Consider the following 13,966-nt stretch of genomic DNA (forward strand, 5'->3'; position numbering starts at 1 on the left):
CTCCAAATGATATTTCAAAAGCTTTTCAATTTTTACACAAAAAACAACAGAATTGCTACTGCGAACAGGTCCATCAAACCCTTACAATATCTTCAAATTATAAATAAGCTAATAAATTAACTAAACTCGAGGAAAAGGAACAGAACAAAGAGTAAGCTACAGCTGCTATGTAATTACCTGGTAAGTTACTTATATGAAACTGAGACTTTACCTGAATAAAAAATTCCTGAAACACTATTGCCATTAAAGCGCTGGTCATACTGAGATACTGCTGGGGAAGGTGGAATAATCCCTCAGCCAGACCCAACATAATTAGGTAAGCCACCTTCAAACCACAAAGAATAATACATATATTGGTTCGTGCTGTTTCCTGTTCTTTATTGCCAAACCCTATGGGTATCCCGAATAAAGAAAATTGTTAATAACCTGTGACTATACTTCGGATCAAAAATTAATCTGGGTTGTTAGGATTTATTCATTAGGAGCTAAACCATTTCGTCACCTGTCAGTTTCTTTTGTAATCTCCTTTGAGGACGAACAGCGGCTATGCTATCAAAGAACAGGTTTTGACGTGGGAAAAACCTATTTCTGAGTTCAGTCCCGTGTCAGCCGGTGAAATTCCATTACAGCACGAATTTCTAGGTATAATATGCTAGATATACCAGAGAAAAAAGAGCTTTCAGGAAAGCTGGGGTTACTACCCCCAGTTCGAGCGTCTTCTCCAGGGAAGACATCGGTATAACGAAGGGTGAGTGAAAGATCACTACCACGGAGACTTACTCGAAAGATCTCTCCCTATCAAAACCCCGGAATAGAGCGGTGAGCCGTTACAGCCCCTACACCCAATACCCGCCAGGGCCGGCGACACTAGCGCCACCTACCTCATTCCATTTTCTAGCACGTGATCGCGTTACCTTTTCCTTTTGTGTGCTCGTGCCTTTTTGTGGATTTATTCATCTTTCACCATGTCATCGAGCAGCTTTACTATCTCCAAGTTAAGTACCATCTTATTGTGGGTTTTTTGTTCTATATTTTGGCTGTTTTGGTCTCGTTTTTATATATATATTGAGATCTTATTACGCCACGGCGTCCCCCGCCAGCCATGTCGATCATGCGAGGCGACCCCATCAGTTCTTTTCTGTTGGGGTTGTCTCCTTGTCGTTATAGATGATATATTTTTTGCCCCATGGTTCTCCTCCTGGCGGGTTTCCTCGGTGTGGGCCCCCTTTTTTTCGAAATTTACATAAATTTTGGCCTACCGGCCCTTTTGAGGGTGATGCCCGTCCAGGTTCCCCCCCAGGTTGGGTTCCCTATTATTTTAGTCTGTATTAGGCCATTTATTTATTTTATTCTTGGCGATAGTGCTCTTGGTTCATTTATTTTACCATCGTTTCATTTATTTTACCATCGTTTACCTCCTCGTGGTAGCGGCAGCCTCAGATCTAACCGTTGCCCCGAGGTAGGCTACGCACCCTATTGAGCACATTTTTATTTCCATATTTATGTGTGATGGTTTTTTAGTGGAGTAGGTTTATTTGCTTCCATCCCCTTGCCCTCGGCGTGGAGGTCCATCAGGTTGAGGGAGTTTTGGTTGCTGTTTCCTCTGGGGTCGTTTTTTGGTGGGCAGAGTGAGCCCCTTAGTTCTCTTCCTTCCTTTGGGGGAATAGAGTTCTTTGGATGTGTCTCCTCTAGGCTATTCGCCTTCTTGCCCCCTCTTCTCGATCCCGGTTGGTTCTCGGCACAAAATTTCTCTCCTTGTTTGTTCCTCCTCCCCTCCGCACTCCTTCCATTTTCCTAGCCTATACTAGGTTAGGTCCCTATTAGGCTTTGCCTAGGCAGGAGTCGGGCATCGAGGCTTGGTCGCTTCCCTCCCTTAGTAGTAGGCCACCCTCCCAAGTTTCATTTTTCTTGGAGTGGTGTATGTGTGCAGTTGAGCGGGTTATATGTTTTCCCCTGTCTCCTGTTCTCTTTCTTGGTAGCCTACCATTCTCCCCTGCTCCACCCCCTCCCCCCACCCTTCCAGCCTTGCTCTACTCGTGCGGTGTGACGCGCTAGATGGCATTTTCTCCGAGTTCAGGGACTTCTCCATTTGGTAGAGGGATTCGCTCCCTCCCATACAGTCCCTAGCATCGCTGTGTTGGTGTTGGTGGTTCGTTCACTCGTAGCTTGAACGTGTTCGAACACTCTATCCCGCACTTCTTTCTCCACGTCGGGTTACTCGGCTGGGTTATTATACTTGCTCCGGTTTATGTTATGAATATACGAGCATCTTGCCCACCTTGTTTCTCTGGCGGGGAAGTAAGTGAAGAGGGATTTATTTATTTATATAAGGGGAGCGGATCCCTCCGGTCTCCGGAGCATTTGCCCTTTATACCGTCACTTGTTTAATGTTATTGTTCATGATATACGTATTTAAATATCTGTGTTATCTAACGGAGTACTCTCCTTATTTTTAAACGTGAGTCCGGTTCTACGCCCGGGGGTTCCGCCGTTATTTTTACTGGCAACCCCTGCGGTGAGTTCTTGTTGTCTCATTCCTTTCATTCCCCGGAGTATTCCAGGGTCTGGAAGTCTTACCTTCCACTCTGTGTATTTTGGAGCTTATTGGCCTAGTTTATGATAAGGGATTTCTTCTCCACTGGAGTATTCCGGTTGCAGTTGAAATTCCCGGCCTTGCCGGCTTTAGATTGCTTAGAGTGGTAGGTTCATGTACATTTTCCACTTACAGACTGTTCGCTGTGAGGAGCCGGGGTGTACCGCGTCACTGCAACAACCTTATGGTCACGTAGTGTGCCGGACCCACGCTGGTTGTGCGGTCCGGCTCGACGATCTGGTAGTCTGGCACCCCGATGGTTGTGAGGTTTGCTTCGCCTTGTGCGCAACCATCCAGGATAAGTCGGTAAGTGACAGCCTTCCTCCGTTTTACGCTCCTCATTTTGAATTTTGTTTACGTGGTTCCCGGACTGTTTTTTCGCCCTTAGCTAATTGCTGGCTTTCTTTCAGGCGGACGAGTCCTCCAAGAAGTCGGCCTTGGAATCTCTCCGGGCCTGGGTGGCTGGGTTTGGTAGGAATGTTCCGTCGGGGAAGCCCTACGTCCTCGACGCGAAGTTGAGGGACCTGCTCTACCCCGGCGCACGGGTGGCGGCCGCAGTGCCAGAAGATCTTGCCACCCCCATCATCCAGCAGATCCGGGATGCGACCCAGCCACCCCAAGTGGATATCCTCTACACTGAGGTTTCAGAGGACGTCGCCGCCTTGGACTTAGACCTAGAACCTATGGCTACCGAACAGGACCAGGGGGTAAGTAGCGAGGTAGGTGAGGTTGTTGGGGCGGGCCCCCTTTTTGATTCCCCAGCTTCTTCTGTTTCTTCCTTTTCAGGTTTTGGGAAGTCTTCCTCCTTGGGTGATAGAGCTCCATCAGCTATCCCCAAGTTGAAGTTGAAGACTTCATGGAAGGCGAAGGGCTATAAGTCCTCGTCCTCCAAGAAAGCATCGCCTTTTCCCCCGTCGAAGGCTAAGGTCTCAGCACCTGTAGCCTCCGGGAGCAAGTCTGGTTCCTCCGGCAAAGGCGCGAGTAAGAGGGCAGCAAAACCAAGCCCTCCTCGCCAACCTGCCTTTGACGCGGAGGCTTTCGCGAACCAGATGTTTCAAAGATTCTCTGAGGATATCAACGATAAATTCAATAAGATATCCGAAAAGTTTGCCACTTATGACAATAAGATATCCGAAAAGTTTGCCACTTATGACAACATGCTGGCGGGAATGGCTAATCCACCCCCAGCCGAACCCCAGTATGTCATTCCCGACACAGCGGACCTCCCGCCTTTCGATGTCGGTAACCCTTGGCGTTTCGCCCTCCGGGCCATCCAACATGATGGCAAACTCACTATTGAAGGTCTTGGCACGAGACGGTTGGAGGAGTTAGAATTCTTCCCCGCCGATCTTTTGCCCCCGTATCCAGGCTTCGTAAGATTGACAGAGGAAGCATGGATACGTTCTGATAAGGTTCCCAGGGAGACTGTCATCATCCCTAGGGACCAAGCTCAGTCGTCTCTCCTGCGCACTCTGACGGAGTGGCAGGCAGACAACACAAAGTTGACTCCTTTCAAGGGCAACTTCACTATGTTTGCCCTGGGAGACAACTTACCAACTCCCTGTTTGAACAAAGTCGCCCTGGCTACGGCCCGAGTGTGCTTTGAAGGTAATCCGTTACCGCAGCTGAGAGAAACAGACCCCACTTCCCTGGTGTTCCCGGGAAGTGATGAGTTCTGGATGGATGCTCCGTCCACCTTCACGGTCGGGAAGTTGGACCCCTTCTGTGCTTCCTCACAGTTTAGTGAGGAACTCCCCAAGCTGCCGGAATCTTTGATAAAGGCGGAGTTTGATGCCCGGACTAAGCTAGCCCGGTCCCTGAACTCCGTCTGCCTCACGGAAGCCACTGCCGTCTCCTGCGCGGACGAGCCATTTTTCCAGGTCTTGGCTAAGTCCCTGCTAGCTGGCTTTCAGTCTGACCTTTTTGAGTTCATCATGGCCAGACTGGAATGCAGAAAGTTTATCTTTACAAATGCTACTATCCGTCACGAGCCTAACAAGCTCGTAAAGAGCTCGATCTGGGGGCCTAACCTCTTCCCAGAAGAAGAGGTTACGAATGTCATGACTGAGGCTACAAGGGCCAACCAGAGTCTGCGCTCTCGCTGGGGCATCTCTGCCTACAAGCGCAAGACCCCAGAATCTGGCGGCCCCCAGACGAGAGGAGGTAAACGTTTTAGGAGGCATAAGAGGCCCCACCAGCAGGCGGTAGTTCAAGCCGTCCCGGTCTCGGCAGTGGCACAGCCCTCCACCTCAAAAGCTCACCCCCAACAATATGTGCTGGTCCAACCAGCTCATTCCCTTGCTGCGCCATCGTATGTTGCTTCACCAGCATACAACCCAACCTATGAGGGCCGTGGTTACTTTCACGGCCTTAACAGGATCGCAAGGGGGGGAAGAGGCAGGGCCCCTCACAGAGGAAAGGCAAACACCACCCCAAGAGGAAAACCTGGACGTGGTAGAGGGAACAAACCCGCTTCCTCCCACTGAGAAAACACAGGTAGGTGGTCGCCTGTATTGGTTCAGGGACCAATGGACCTTCAGCCCTTGGGCACACAGTATTGTGTCCAAAGGTCTGGGATGGAGCTGGATCAAGGACCCTCCTCCTCCGAACAGGTTTTACCAGCCACCCTCATCAATCCTACAGGATTATGTGGCAGAATTGCTCAACAAACGAGCAATAAAGAAAGTAAGGCACCTAAAATTTCAAGGCAGGTTATTCACAGTTCCCAAAAAAGACTCAGATCAGCAAAGAGTGATCCTGGATCTGTCGCGTCTAAATCTCTACATAAAATGCGACAAGTTTCGCATGCTTACAGTAGCTCAGGTACGGACTCTACTTCCGCGTGGAGCCGTCACCACCTCTATCGATCTTTCAGACGCTTATTATCACGTCCCGATTGCGCAGAACTTCTCTCAGTTCCTCGGTTTCAGACTGGGGAATCAAGCCTACTCGTTCAAGGTCATGCCCTTCAGTCTAAACATTGCGCCCAGGGTATTCACCAAGCTGGCGGACACGGTAGTTCAACAACTCCGGTCCCGAGGGATATCCCTAGCAGCGTACCTAGACGATTGGATAATTTGGGCACCAACAGTTCTAGAGTGTCAGAAGGCTACGACCATAGTCATCAACTTCCTGGAGTCGTTAGGTTTTCAACTGAACAGAGAAAAGTCCCGCCTGACTCCGGAGTCCCGGTTTCAGTGGCTGGGCCTCCAGTGGGATCTGTCTTCTCACACGTTATCTCTCCCGCCTCCCAAGAGGAAGGAGATAGCATCTCTCACCAGGAAATTTCTCAAAAATCAATCGGCATCCCGCCGATCCCAAGAAAGGGTCCTTGGGTCCCTTCAATTTGCCTCAGTGACAGACCTGCTCTTAAAAGCGAAACTAAAAGACATAAACAGAGTGTGGCGGAGTCGAGCCAATGTCAAGCTCAGAGACAAGGTCTCCTCCATCCCTCGAATCTTAAAAACAAGACTGCGGCCTTGGGCCACAGTCAGGGGCCTCTCCAAGTCAGTTCCGCTTCAATTTCCCCCTCCGGCACTAGTTGTCCACACAGACGCTTCCCTAAGCGGCTGGGGGGGATATTCTCCAAAACAAAAAGTACAAGGAACGTGGTCCACAATGTTTCAGCAGTTCCATATAAACACCCTGGAAGCTATGGCGGTCTTTCTAACTTTAAAGAAAATCCGCCCCCCCAACCGGATTCATATCAGGCTGGTATTGGACAGCGCAGTGGTAGTTCATTGCATCAACAGGGGCGGCTCCAAATCAGGTCGAGTAAACCAAGTAATGGTTGCTATCTTCTCCCTGGCGAACAAGCACGGCTGGCACCTGTCAGCTACCCACCTAGCAGGGGTACGGAACGTGGTGGCGGATTCCCTGTCCAGGCTACTCCGTTGGAGACGGAGTGGTCCCTGGACGCGGAATCTTTCAAATGGATTTGCCGCCGGGTTCCGGGTCTCCAGGTGGATCTGTTCGCGACGGAGAGCAACTTCAAGCTCCCCTGTTATGTGGCCCCCAACCTGGACCCTCAGGCGTACGCCACGGACGCAATGACAATAGATTGGAACAATTGGGAGAAAATTTATCTGTTCCCTCCAATAAATTTACTGCTGAAAGTATTACACAAACTCAGGACATTCAAAGGTCAACCAGCCCTAGTAGCCCCCTATTGGCCGAAGAGCAATTGGTTCCCTCTTCTTCAGGAACTGGGATTGCGGAGTCTTCGGATTCCCAAGCCCATACTGACCCAGACAGTACAAACCAAGACTGTGTCAGCTTCCTCAAGAATTCAGAATGCCCTAGTTTTATGGACTTTATAAAATTCGCAGCCCAAAAAGGGGCAAACATTGACCCTGTCAACACTCTATTTCTTGAATCAGATAAAAGAGATTCTACTCTTAGACAGTATGATTCAGCAGTCAAAAAGTTAGCCTCCTTCCTAAAAGCATCTGAAGCCAAAATCATGATGACTAATTTAGGAGTCTCTTTCTTTAGATCACTGTTTGAAAAAGGCCTTGCTCCGGCCACTATTACCACAGCCAAGTCAGCCCTGAAGAAAGTATTTCTATACGGCTTTAAAATCGACCTTACAGATTCCTATTTTTCATCCATCCCCAGAGCATGCGCTCGTCTGAGAGACCGTATCACGCCCACATTCTGTTACGTGGTTTCTCAATGACGTCCTTAAGTTAGCATCAGAGATAGATAACTTTCAATGCTCTTATCAGGATCTGTTAAGGAAGACCTTATTTCTGATTAGCTTGGCTTCAGGTGCTAGAATCTCAGAGCTGTCGGCTCTCACTAGAGGTGATAATTTTGTGAACTTCCTCCCTTCCGGAGAGGTCCTCCTTTCCCCTGATCCTAGATTCTTAGCCAAAAACGAAGACCCACAAGACAGGTGGTCTCCTTGGAAGGTGGTGCCCCTTTCACAAGACCAGTCTTTATGTCCAGTTTATACACTTAAATCTTACCTTTTAAGAACTCCACAGAGTAAGTCGGGTCCTCTTTTTTATCAGGGAGAAAGGTGGTACTCTTTCACTGAATGGTATAAGACAACAAATTCTGTATTTTATTAAACAGGCCAACCCAGATTCAGTTCCTAAGGTTCATGATATTCGAGCAGTTGCTACCTCCATTAATTACTTTCATAATATGGATTTCTCAGAATTGTCTAAATATACGGGTTGGAAATCACCTCTAGTGTTTAAACGCCACTATTTAAAATCGCTCGAAGCCCTGAAATTTTCTACCATAGCTGTGGGAAGTGTCATCTCCCCACCTTAACTAATCATATCCTTATCCTTTCCTTTCCCCCCGCCCGCCTGCCTCATTTACTTCTCTGCTTATCCTCCTGGTTGATCATGCCTCACTGCCTTGCTCCTCATATTGATGTATATTGTCTCTGTTGAGTGGAAACTGTAATCTGACATGTTATGATTGTTTTTCTTGTGGGGTACTGGGCGGTTTTATTTTGCTCCATGTACCCCAGATATATGTATATGCACTGTATATTTTGTTTACCAATTGATTTGATCTCTTACGTGTTTAGCTTAAGTTTACGTGTGTAGCTTTAACATTGTGTATACCGATTAAGATTATATGTGCCATTGAACCTATCCAATTTTCATGTGATATTGTGCTTTAGTAGTGTTAAGTGGTTTTGGGACCCCTTCCCCGTCGTGCTGGGGACTTCCCCACTCTTTAGTATTTTAAGTCTTTGATGTGCCTTAGGTTTTAGTGTTCTTCTCACATGTAAGAGATTCCCTCATTAAACTGCTTTCATAATTTATGTTTTTTCTTCAGATTACCTTGTTTCCTCGTAGTTTGCAGCCTTGGCATGATTCTCTGTCACTATTTCACCGGCTGACACGGGACTGAACTCAGAAAAGGGATTTTGACAAAGGAAAAATCTATTTCTGAGGAAGGTCCCGTGTCACCCGTGTGACCCTCCCTCCCCTGACTGCCAACCTGGGGTTGCTCCCCCTTTCTTGCACATGCCAAGTCTGGGGTTAGTGACGGCTCACCGCTCTATTCCGGGGTTTTGATAGGGAGAGATCTTTCAGTAAGTCTCCGTGGTAGTGATCTTTCACTCACCCTTCCTTATACCGACGTCTTCCTGGAGAAGATGCTCGAACTGGGGTAGTAACCCCAGCTTTCCTGAAAGCTCTTTTTCTCTGGTATATCTAGCATATTATACCTAGAAATTCGTGCTGTAATGGAATTTCACCGGGTGACACGGGACCTTCCTCAGAAATAGATTTTTCCTTTGTCAAAATCCCTTTTTTGGTAGCTGCTGTCAGTCCTCAAACCCACCCACTTTCCTGATGAAAAGGCATGGGACTGGGTTGAACTTTTATCTCACACAGACATGGTGTGTAATGAAGATGGCCACCAACTTGTGTTGTTGTCACATCTGTGCAGGTGAGATGTAGTGAAAGCCGTGGCAGCCATTGTAAGACAGGAAATACAGCCCTCCTACCCCGAGTCCTATATATTCTATCACACTATTCTGGCTGGGACCAAAAGAGAATTCTTTGTAACTGGTTGGTTGACTTATGGAGCCCTGGGGAATCAAGAGAGTGTAACTCCTTTGAGAACGAACAGCGGCTACCAAAAATAGGTTTTTCCTACTACAAAACCTGTTTTATATGGAACTACATTAGACTTATAAGCTATGCAAGTTAGCCCCAGGTTACCCTATTCTGTGGGTCTTTATAAATTAGCAGATTTCGTTACTTAGCGGAAGGGGCAGATCCCCCAGCTGTCTGCTGAGCTGAGGTGAAACTGTATTTCTAGCCCCCAAAAAGGGGGTAAAAACTGTTTACAATCACATACTACCTACACATTATTGTTTGAAGTTAGAGTTGGTTTATCTCAAGGATCAGCACTTAGCCCATTGCTGTTTGTACTGGTTATGGATGTATTGAGTGAAAGGATTAGGAATGAAAGTCTTTGGGCTTTGTCATATGCAGCAAATGATCTAGTAATTACAGCAGAGACTCGACAGCAACTGCAGAGAAGGGTAAGAGGCCAGAATCATTTGAATTTGGTGGTATGAAGGTAAATGTGGGTAAAACTGATGTTATAGTGCTCAGCATGTAGGGAGGGGATAGGTTTTTATACAAAATAGAAGAAGCCTAGATTTAAAACAGGAAGAGAATTCAAAGTACTTAAGTACTTAAGCCAGGAAGGAGGAAGTCAAGCTGAGGTTGAAAGGATGATAAAAGTAGCCTATGGGAAATGGAAGGAGGTGGAAGTTGTTGTGTGTGACAAAAGAATTCTTAATAAAATACAAATAAAGATCTTATCCACTGTAATCAGACACCTTAGCATTAAGAGTGGGGAAGGAATAGAAGCTGAAGTGAAAAGAAATGAAGAACTCACAGTGCAAGGGGCTATAAAATGACATTAATGATATGATAACATTGACAAGATTGAGACAGTCTGAGCATGTGGTAAGAATAAGTGAGGAAGGAGTGAAGAGGGCTTGGCTGGATCCTGTTAACCCTTTTTATAGGCCTCTGTTTGTAAAAATTTTAAAATCACGCGCCTTGAGAGATGCTGGGAGTTCACAGATCACGCTGTTGTTTTGTTTACAAAGCGTGACCTAGCTGTTTAAATTTCTTTCTTATCCCAAAAGAAAGCATCAGCTAACTCTGCTGAAAATCTCAGAAATTCTTTAGTCACTTTGTCGTAATTTTTGCACCATTTTCTATTAGTCTTTACATAAAGTTTTATACATGAAAAAAATAGAATACAACAAAAAATAACTCATGGTTGTACCTTTTATCAAACATATTTTCATAGAGAACGATAAGTGCTTTTCGGTCAACTTTCACTTGACCGAAATGGTCGATAAAACTCTTACATTCTAGTAATATTCAATCATTTACCTTCATTTTGCAACAAATGAGAAGTCTCTAGCACAATATTTCGATTTATGGTGAATTTTTGAAAAAACTTTTTCCTTACGTCCGCGCTAACTCTGCTGAAAATCTCAGAAATTCTTTAGTCGCTTTGTCGAAAGTTTTGCACTGTTTTCTATTAGTCGTTACATAAAGTTTTATATATGAAAATGTGTGCAATTTCATGTAGAATACAACAAAAAATAACTCATGTTGTAGCTTTTATAAATTTTGACATATTTTCATATAAATCATATAAATGCCAAAATTTCAACCTTGGTCAACTTTGACTCGACGAAATGGTAAAAAATGCAATTGTAAGTTAAAACTCTTACATTCTAGTAATATTCAATCTTTTACCTTCATTTTGCAACAAACGAGAAGTCTCTAGCACAATATTTCGATTTATGGTGAATTTTTAAAAAAAACTTTTTCCTTACGTCCGCACTAACTCTGCTGAAAATTTTGTAAGAGCCTGACGCCGTCTCTTCCAAACACGTGTGTGTTCGACGTCCATTGGAGTGGACAGACAACAAGAGCATCTTGTTTTCTTTCTCTAAAGGAACGCGATTTCAACCATACAATATTTCCGTCTGTTTCTCTCTAACCATTGTTGTCTTGATGTATGTACAATCACCAGTTCCTCGTTGGATGAGCGGGTTCCGTTCTCAGCTAGCACTCTGCTGGCCGAGAGTTCAAATCTCCGACCGACCAATGAAGAATAAGAGGAATTTATTGCTGGTGATAGAAATTCATTTCTCGCTATAATGTGGTCCAGATTCCACAATAAGCTGTAGGTCCCGTTGCTAGGCAACCAATTGGTTTTTAGCCACGTAAAATAAATCTAATCCTTCAGGCCAGCCCTAGGAGAGCTGTTAATCAGCTCAGTGGTCTGGTTAAACTAAGGTATACTTTATGTACAATCACCAATACTTGCATTGCCATGCAAGCATTCTAATCATGTACTCATAGTGTTCCAACGAATCTTCTTACTTGCATTGCCATGCAAGCATTCTAATCATGTACTCATAGTGTTCCAACGAATCTTCTGTATCAAACTGTGTGTATGTTTCTGTTTGTGAAGACGCCAAACGTCTCGCCACTCTGATGGACAACGAACACACACGTGTTTGGAAGAGACGGCGTCAGGCTCTTACAATCTCAGAAATTCTTTAGTCACTTTGTCGTAATTTTTGCACCGTTTTATATTAGCCATTACATAACATTTTATATATGAAAATGTGTGCAATTTCATGTAGAATACAACAAAAAATAATTCATGGTTGTAGCTTTTATCAGTTTTGAAATATTTTCATATAAACCACAGTAAGTGCCAAAATTTCAGCCTTTGGTCAAATTTGACTCGACCGAAATGGTCGAAAAATGCAATTGTAAGCTAAAACGCTTACATTCTAGTAATATTCAATCAAATACCTTCATTTTGCAACAAACGAGAAGTCTCTAGTGCAATATTTCAATTTATGGTGAATTTTTGAAAAAAACTTTTTCCTTATCTCCACGCACACTAACTCTGCTGAAAATCTCAGAATTTCTTTAGTCACATTGTGGTAATTTTTGCACCGTTTTATATTAGCCGTTACATAAACTTTTATATATGAAAATGCGTGCAATTTCATATAAAATACAACAAAAAATAACTTATGGTTGTAGCTTTTATCAGTTTTGAAATATTTTCATATAAATCATGATAAGTGCCAAAATTTCAACCTTCGGTCAACTTTGACTCGACTGAAATGGTCGAAAAATGCAATTGTAAGCTAAAACTCTTACAGTCTAGTAATATTCAATCATTTACCTTCATTTTGCAACAAACGGGAAGTCTCTAGCACAATATTTCGATTTATGGTGAATTTAAAAAAAAACATTTTTTTTTACGTCCAGCGGCTTTAATTCATGCATCATTTTGTGATAATATTTTCTCTGTGTTGCTTTGATCGTTTTACAATTTGTTATATACCAAAATCATTGCAATTTAGTGTACAATACAACGAAAAAAAATAGCTCATTAGCTTTAACCGTTTTGCTCACAGCGCAATTTGTGTACAATTATATATCAATTTTTTTTTCGCGCTGTCATATATTCCAATATTTATATATGATAATGATATTTTTTTCATTTCTGATGGTTGCATACTAAACTTCAGGCAGTGAGAAAAAAAGGAGCCAAAAATGAACTCAGTCTTAAAAACTAAGCATGCTGTGGTTTTTTTAAAAAACTTTCTTTCCTTTAATAATGTGCTAACTCCCATTTTTGATTGGCAGGCATATGGCAGACACTTTTGTAAATAGAGGCTCGGCGTTTAAGGGTTAAGGGAAGAAGGTCAAGAGGGAAGCCAAGAATTAGATTGAGGGATAAAGTAGAGGAGAATTTAGAGTATGCGGGTTTACTGGAGGAAGATGCTTTTGATATGAATAGTTGGAGAAGATGGATCATAGGAACCAACCTCTTGGCATTGGGACAGTGGTGGGGATGAAGACTACATAAACAATAAAATTATGAGTTGATTGTGCAAGAATTTCTGCAAACTCTTTTATTAAAAAAAAAAAAGAATATCAATCATATATAAACCCAGCCTAACTTTATGAAACCCTAAGCTGATCAGATCTATAAAAGCAGCATATACTGTATAACCAACACATGTTTCTTAAACAACTCACCCATTTGAGGATTAGCCTGTATTATACCAGGTCGAACTTCTCTTGCCCAAAGCATGTAAGCAGTAAATCGGGATTTCTGTAATGAAGAAAGATATATATCTTCAATCAACACTAAATCCTCACAAAGGAAAGTGAAAGGAAACAGAGTCTTACAAGTCTAACAGAACACAAAAATATTAACGGTATCTCTAAACACAACCCACAGTGTATTCAAACTGAAGCAAGTTCAAGTTATGCACCCATTAACAACAATGTCACTTTTTAGTTTTCTGAAAAGAACACTGTTGTTCTGGCTTTGTTGGTCCATCCTGAAAATTTTTCTAGCCTAACCTATCCTTAAATTATTCAATTATGTGATCCACTCACCTGTTCACGTTGTTCTTTTTACTCTATGCAATCCAGCTTACGACAACAAAAACCACAAACAGACTTACAACCCAACCATTATCGACCTAACCTTCAGAGAGCTCTCTCTACCTTCTTACACCATGCTTTCAACACTCCCGCTCATTGTTTGTTTACATTTTTCTCCCTCCCGCCATTTTCGTCCTGTGACGTCACTTCCTATGACGTCACAACAATAACATACTCCATAAACATAAGGAATTCTATGCTATAAAAACATCTTATAAAATTAAACATGTGCTTTCTTTTTATACATTCTGTAATACCCACACACTTCATCAATGCACAAAATAAAATAATGACTAACTTATAAAACTAACATACAATCATGTCCACCCTCAGATCTTAAAAACTACTGAGGCTAGAGGGCTGCAAATTGCTAAGT

General features: G+C 43.7%; 2 protein-coding genes across 3 annotated transcripts in view; one reads left to right on the forward strand and one right to left on the reverse strand.

Annotated features, from left to right (window-relative positions):
- Window positions 1-13,966, reverse strand: part of LOC136831347 (HMG box-containing protein 4-like) — a 354,987-nt gene that overhangs the window by 261,253 nt on the left and 79,768 nt on the right. For both annotated transcript variants that reach the window (XM_067091655.1, XM_067091654.1), the window contains exon 2: window positions 13,177-13,252. In XM_067091655.1, the coding sequence (XP_066947756.1) occupies window positions 13,177-13,252 (76 nt within the window). The remainder of the gene's footprint in view (window positions 1-13,176; window positions 13,253-13,966) is intronic.
- Window positions 2,074-5,079, forward strand: LOC136831346 (uncharacterized). The gene is made up of 2 exons (XM_067091653.1): window positions 2,074-2,899; window positions 3,004-5,079. Exons 1-2 carry the CDS (start codon window positions 2,708-2,710, stop codon window positions 5,077-5,079), a joined length of 2,268 nt encoding a protein of 755 aa, XP_066947754.1. The 5' UTR covers window positions 2,074-2,707.

The sequence above is a fragment of the Macrobrachium rosenbergii genome, chromosome 48 (assembly GCF_040412425.1).
Source record: "Macrobrachium rosenbergii isolate ZJJX-2024 chromosome 48, ASM4041242v1, whole genome shotgun sequence".
In the NCBI taxonomy this organism is placed as follows: Eukaryota; Metazoa; Arthropoda; class Malacostraca; order Decapoda; family Palaemonidae; genus Macrobrachium; species Macrobrachium rosenbergii.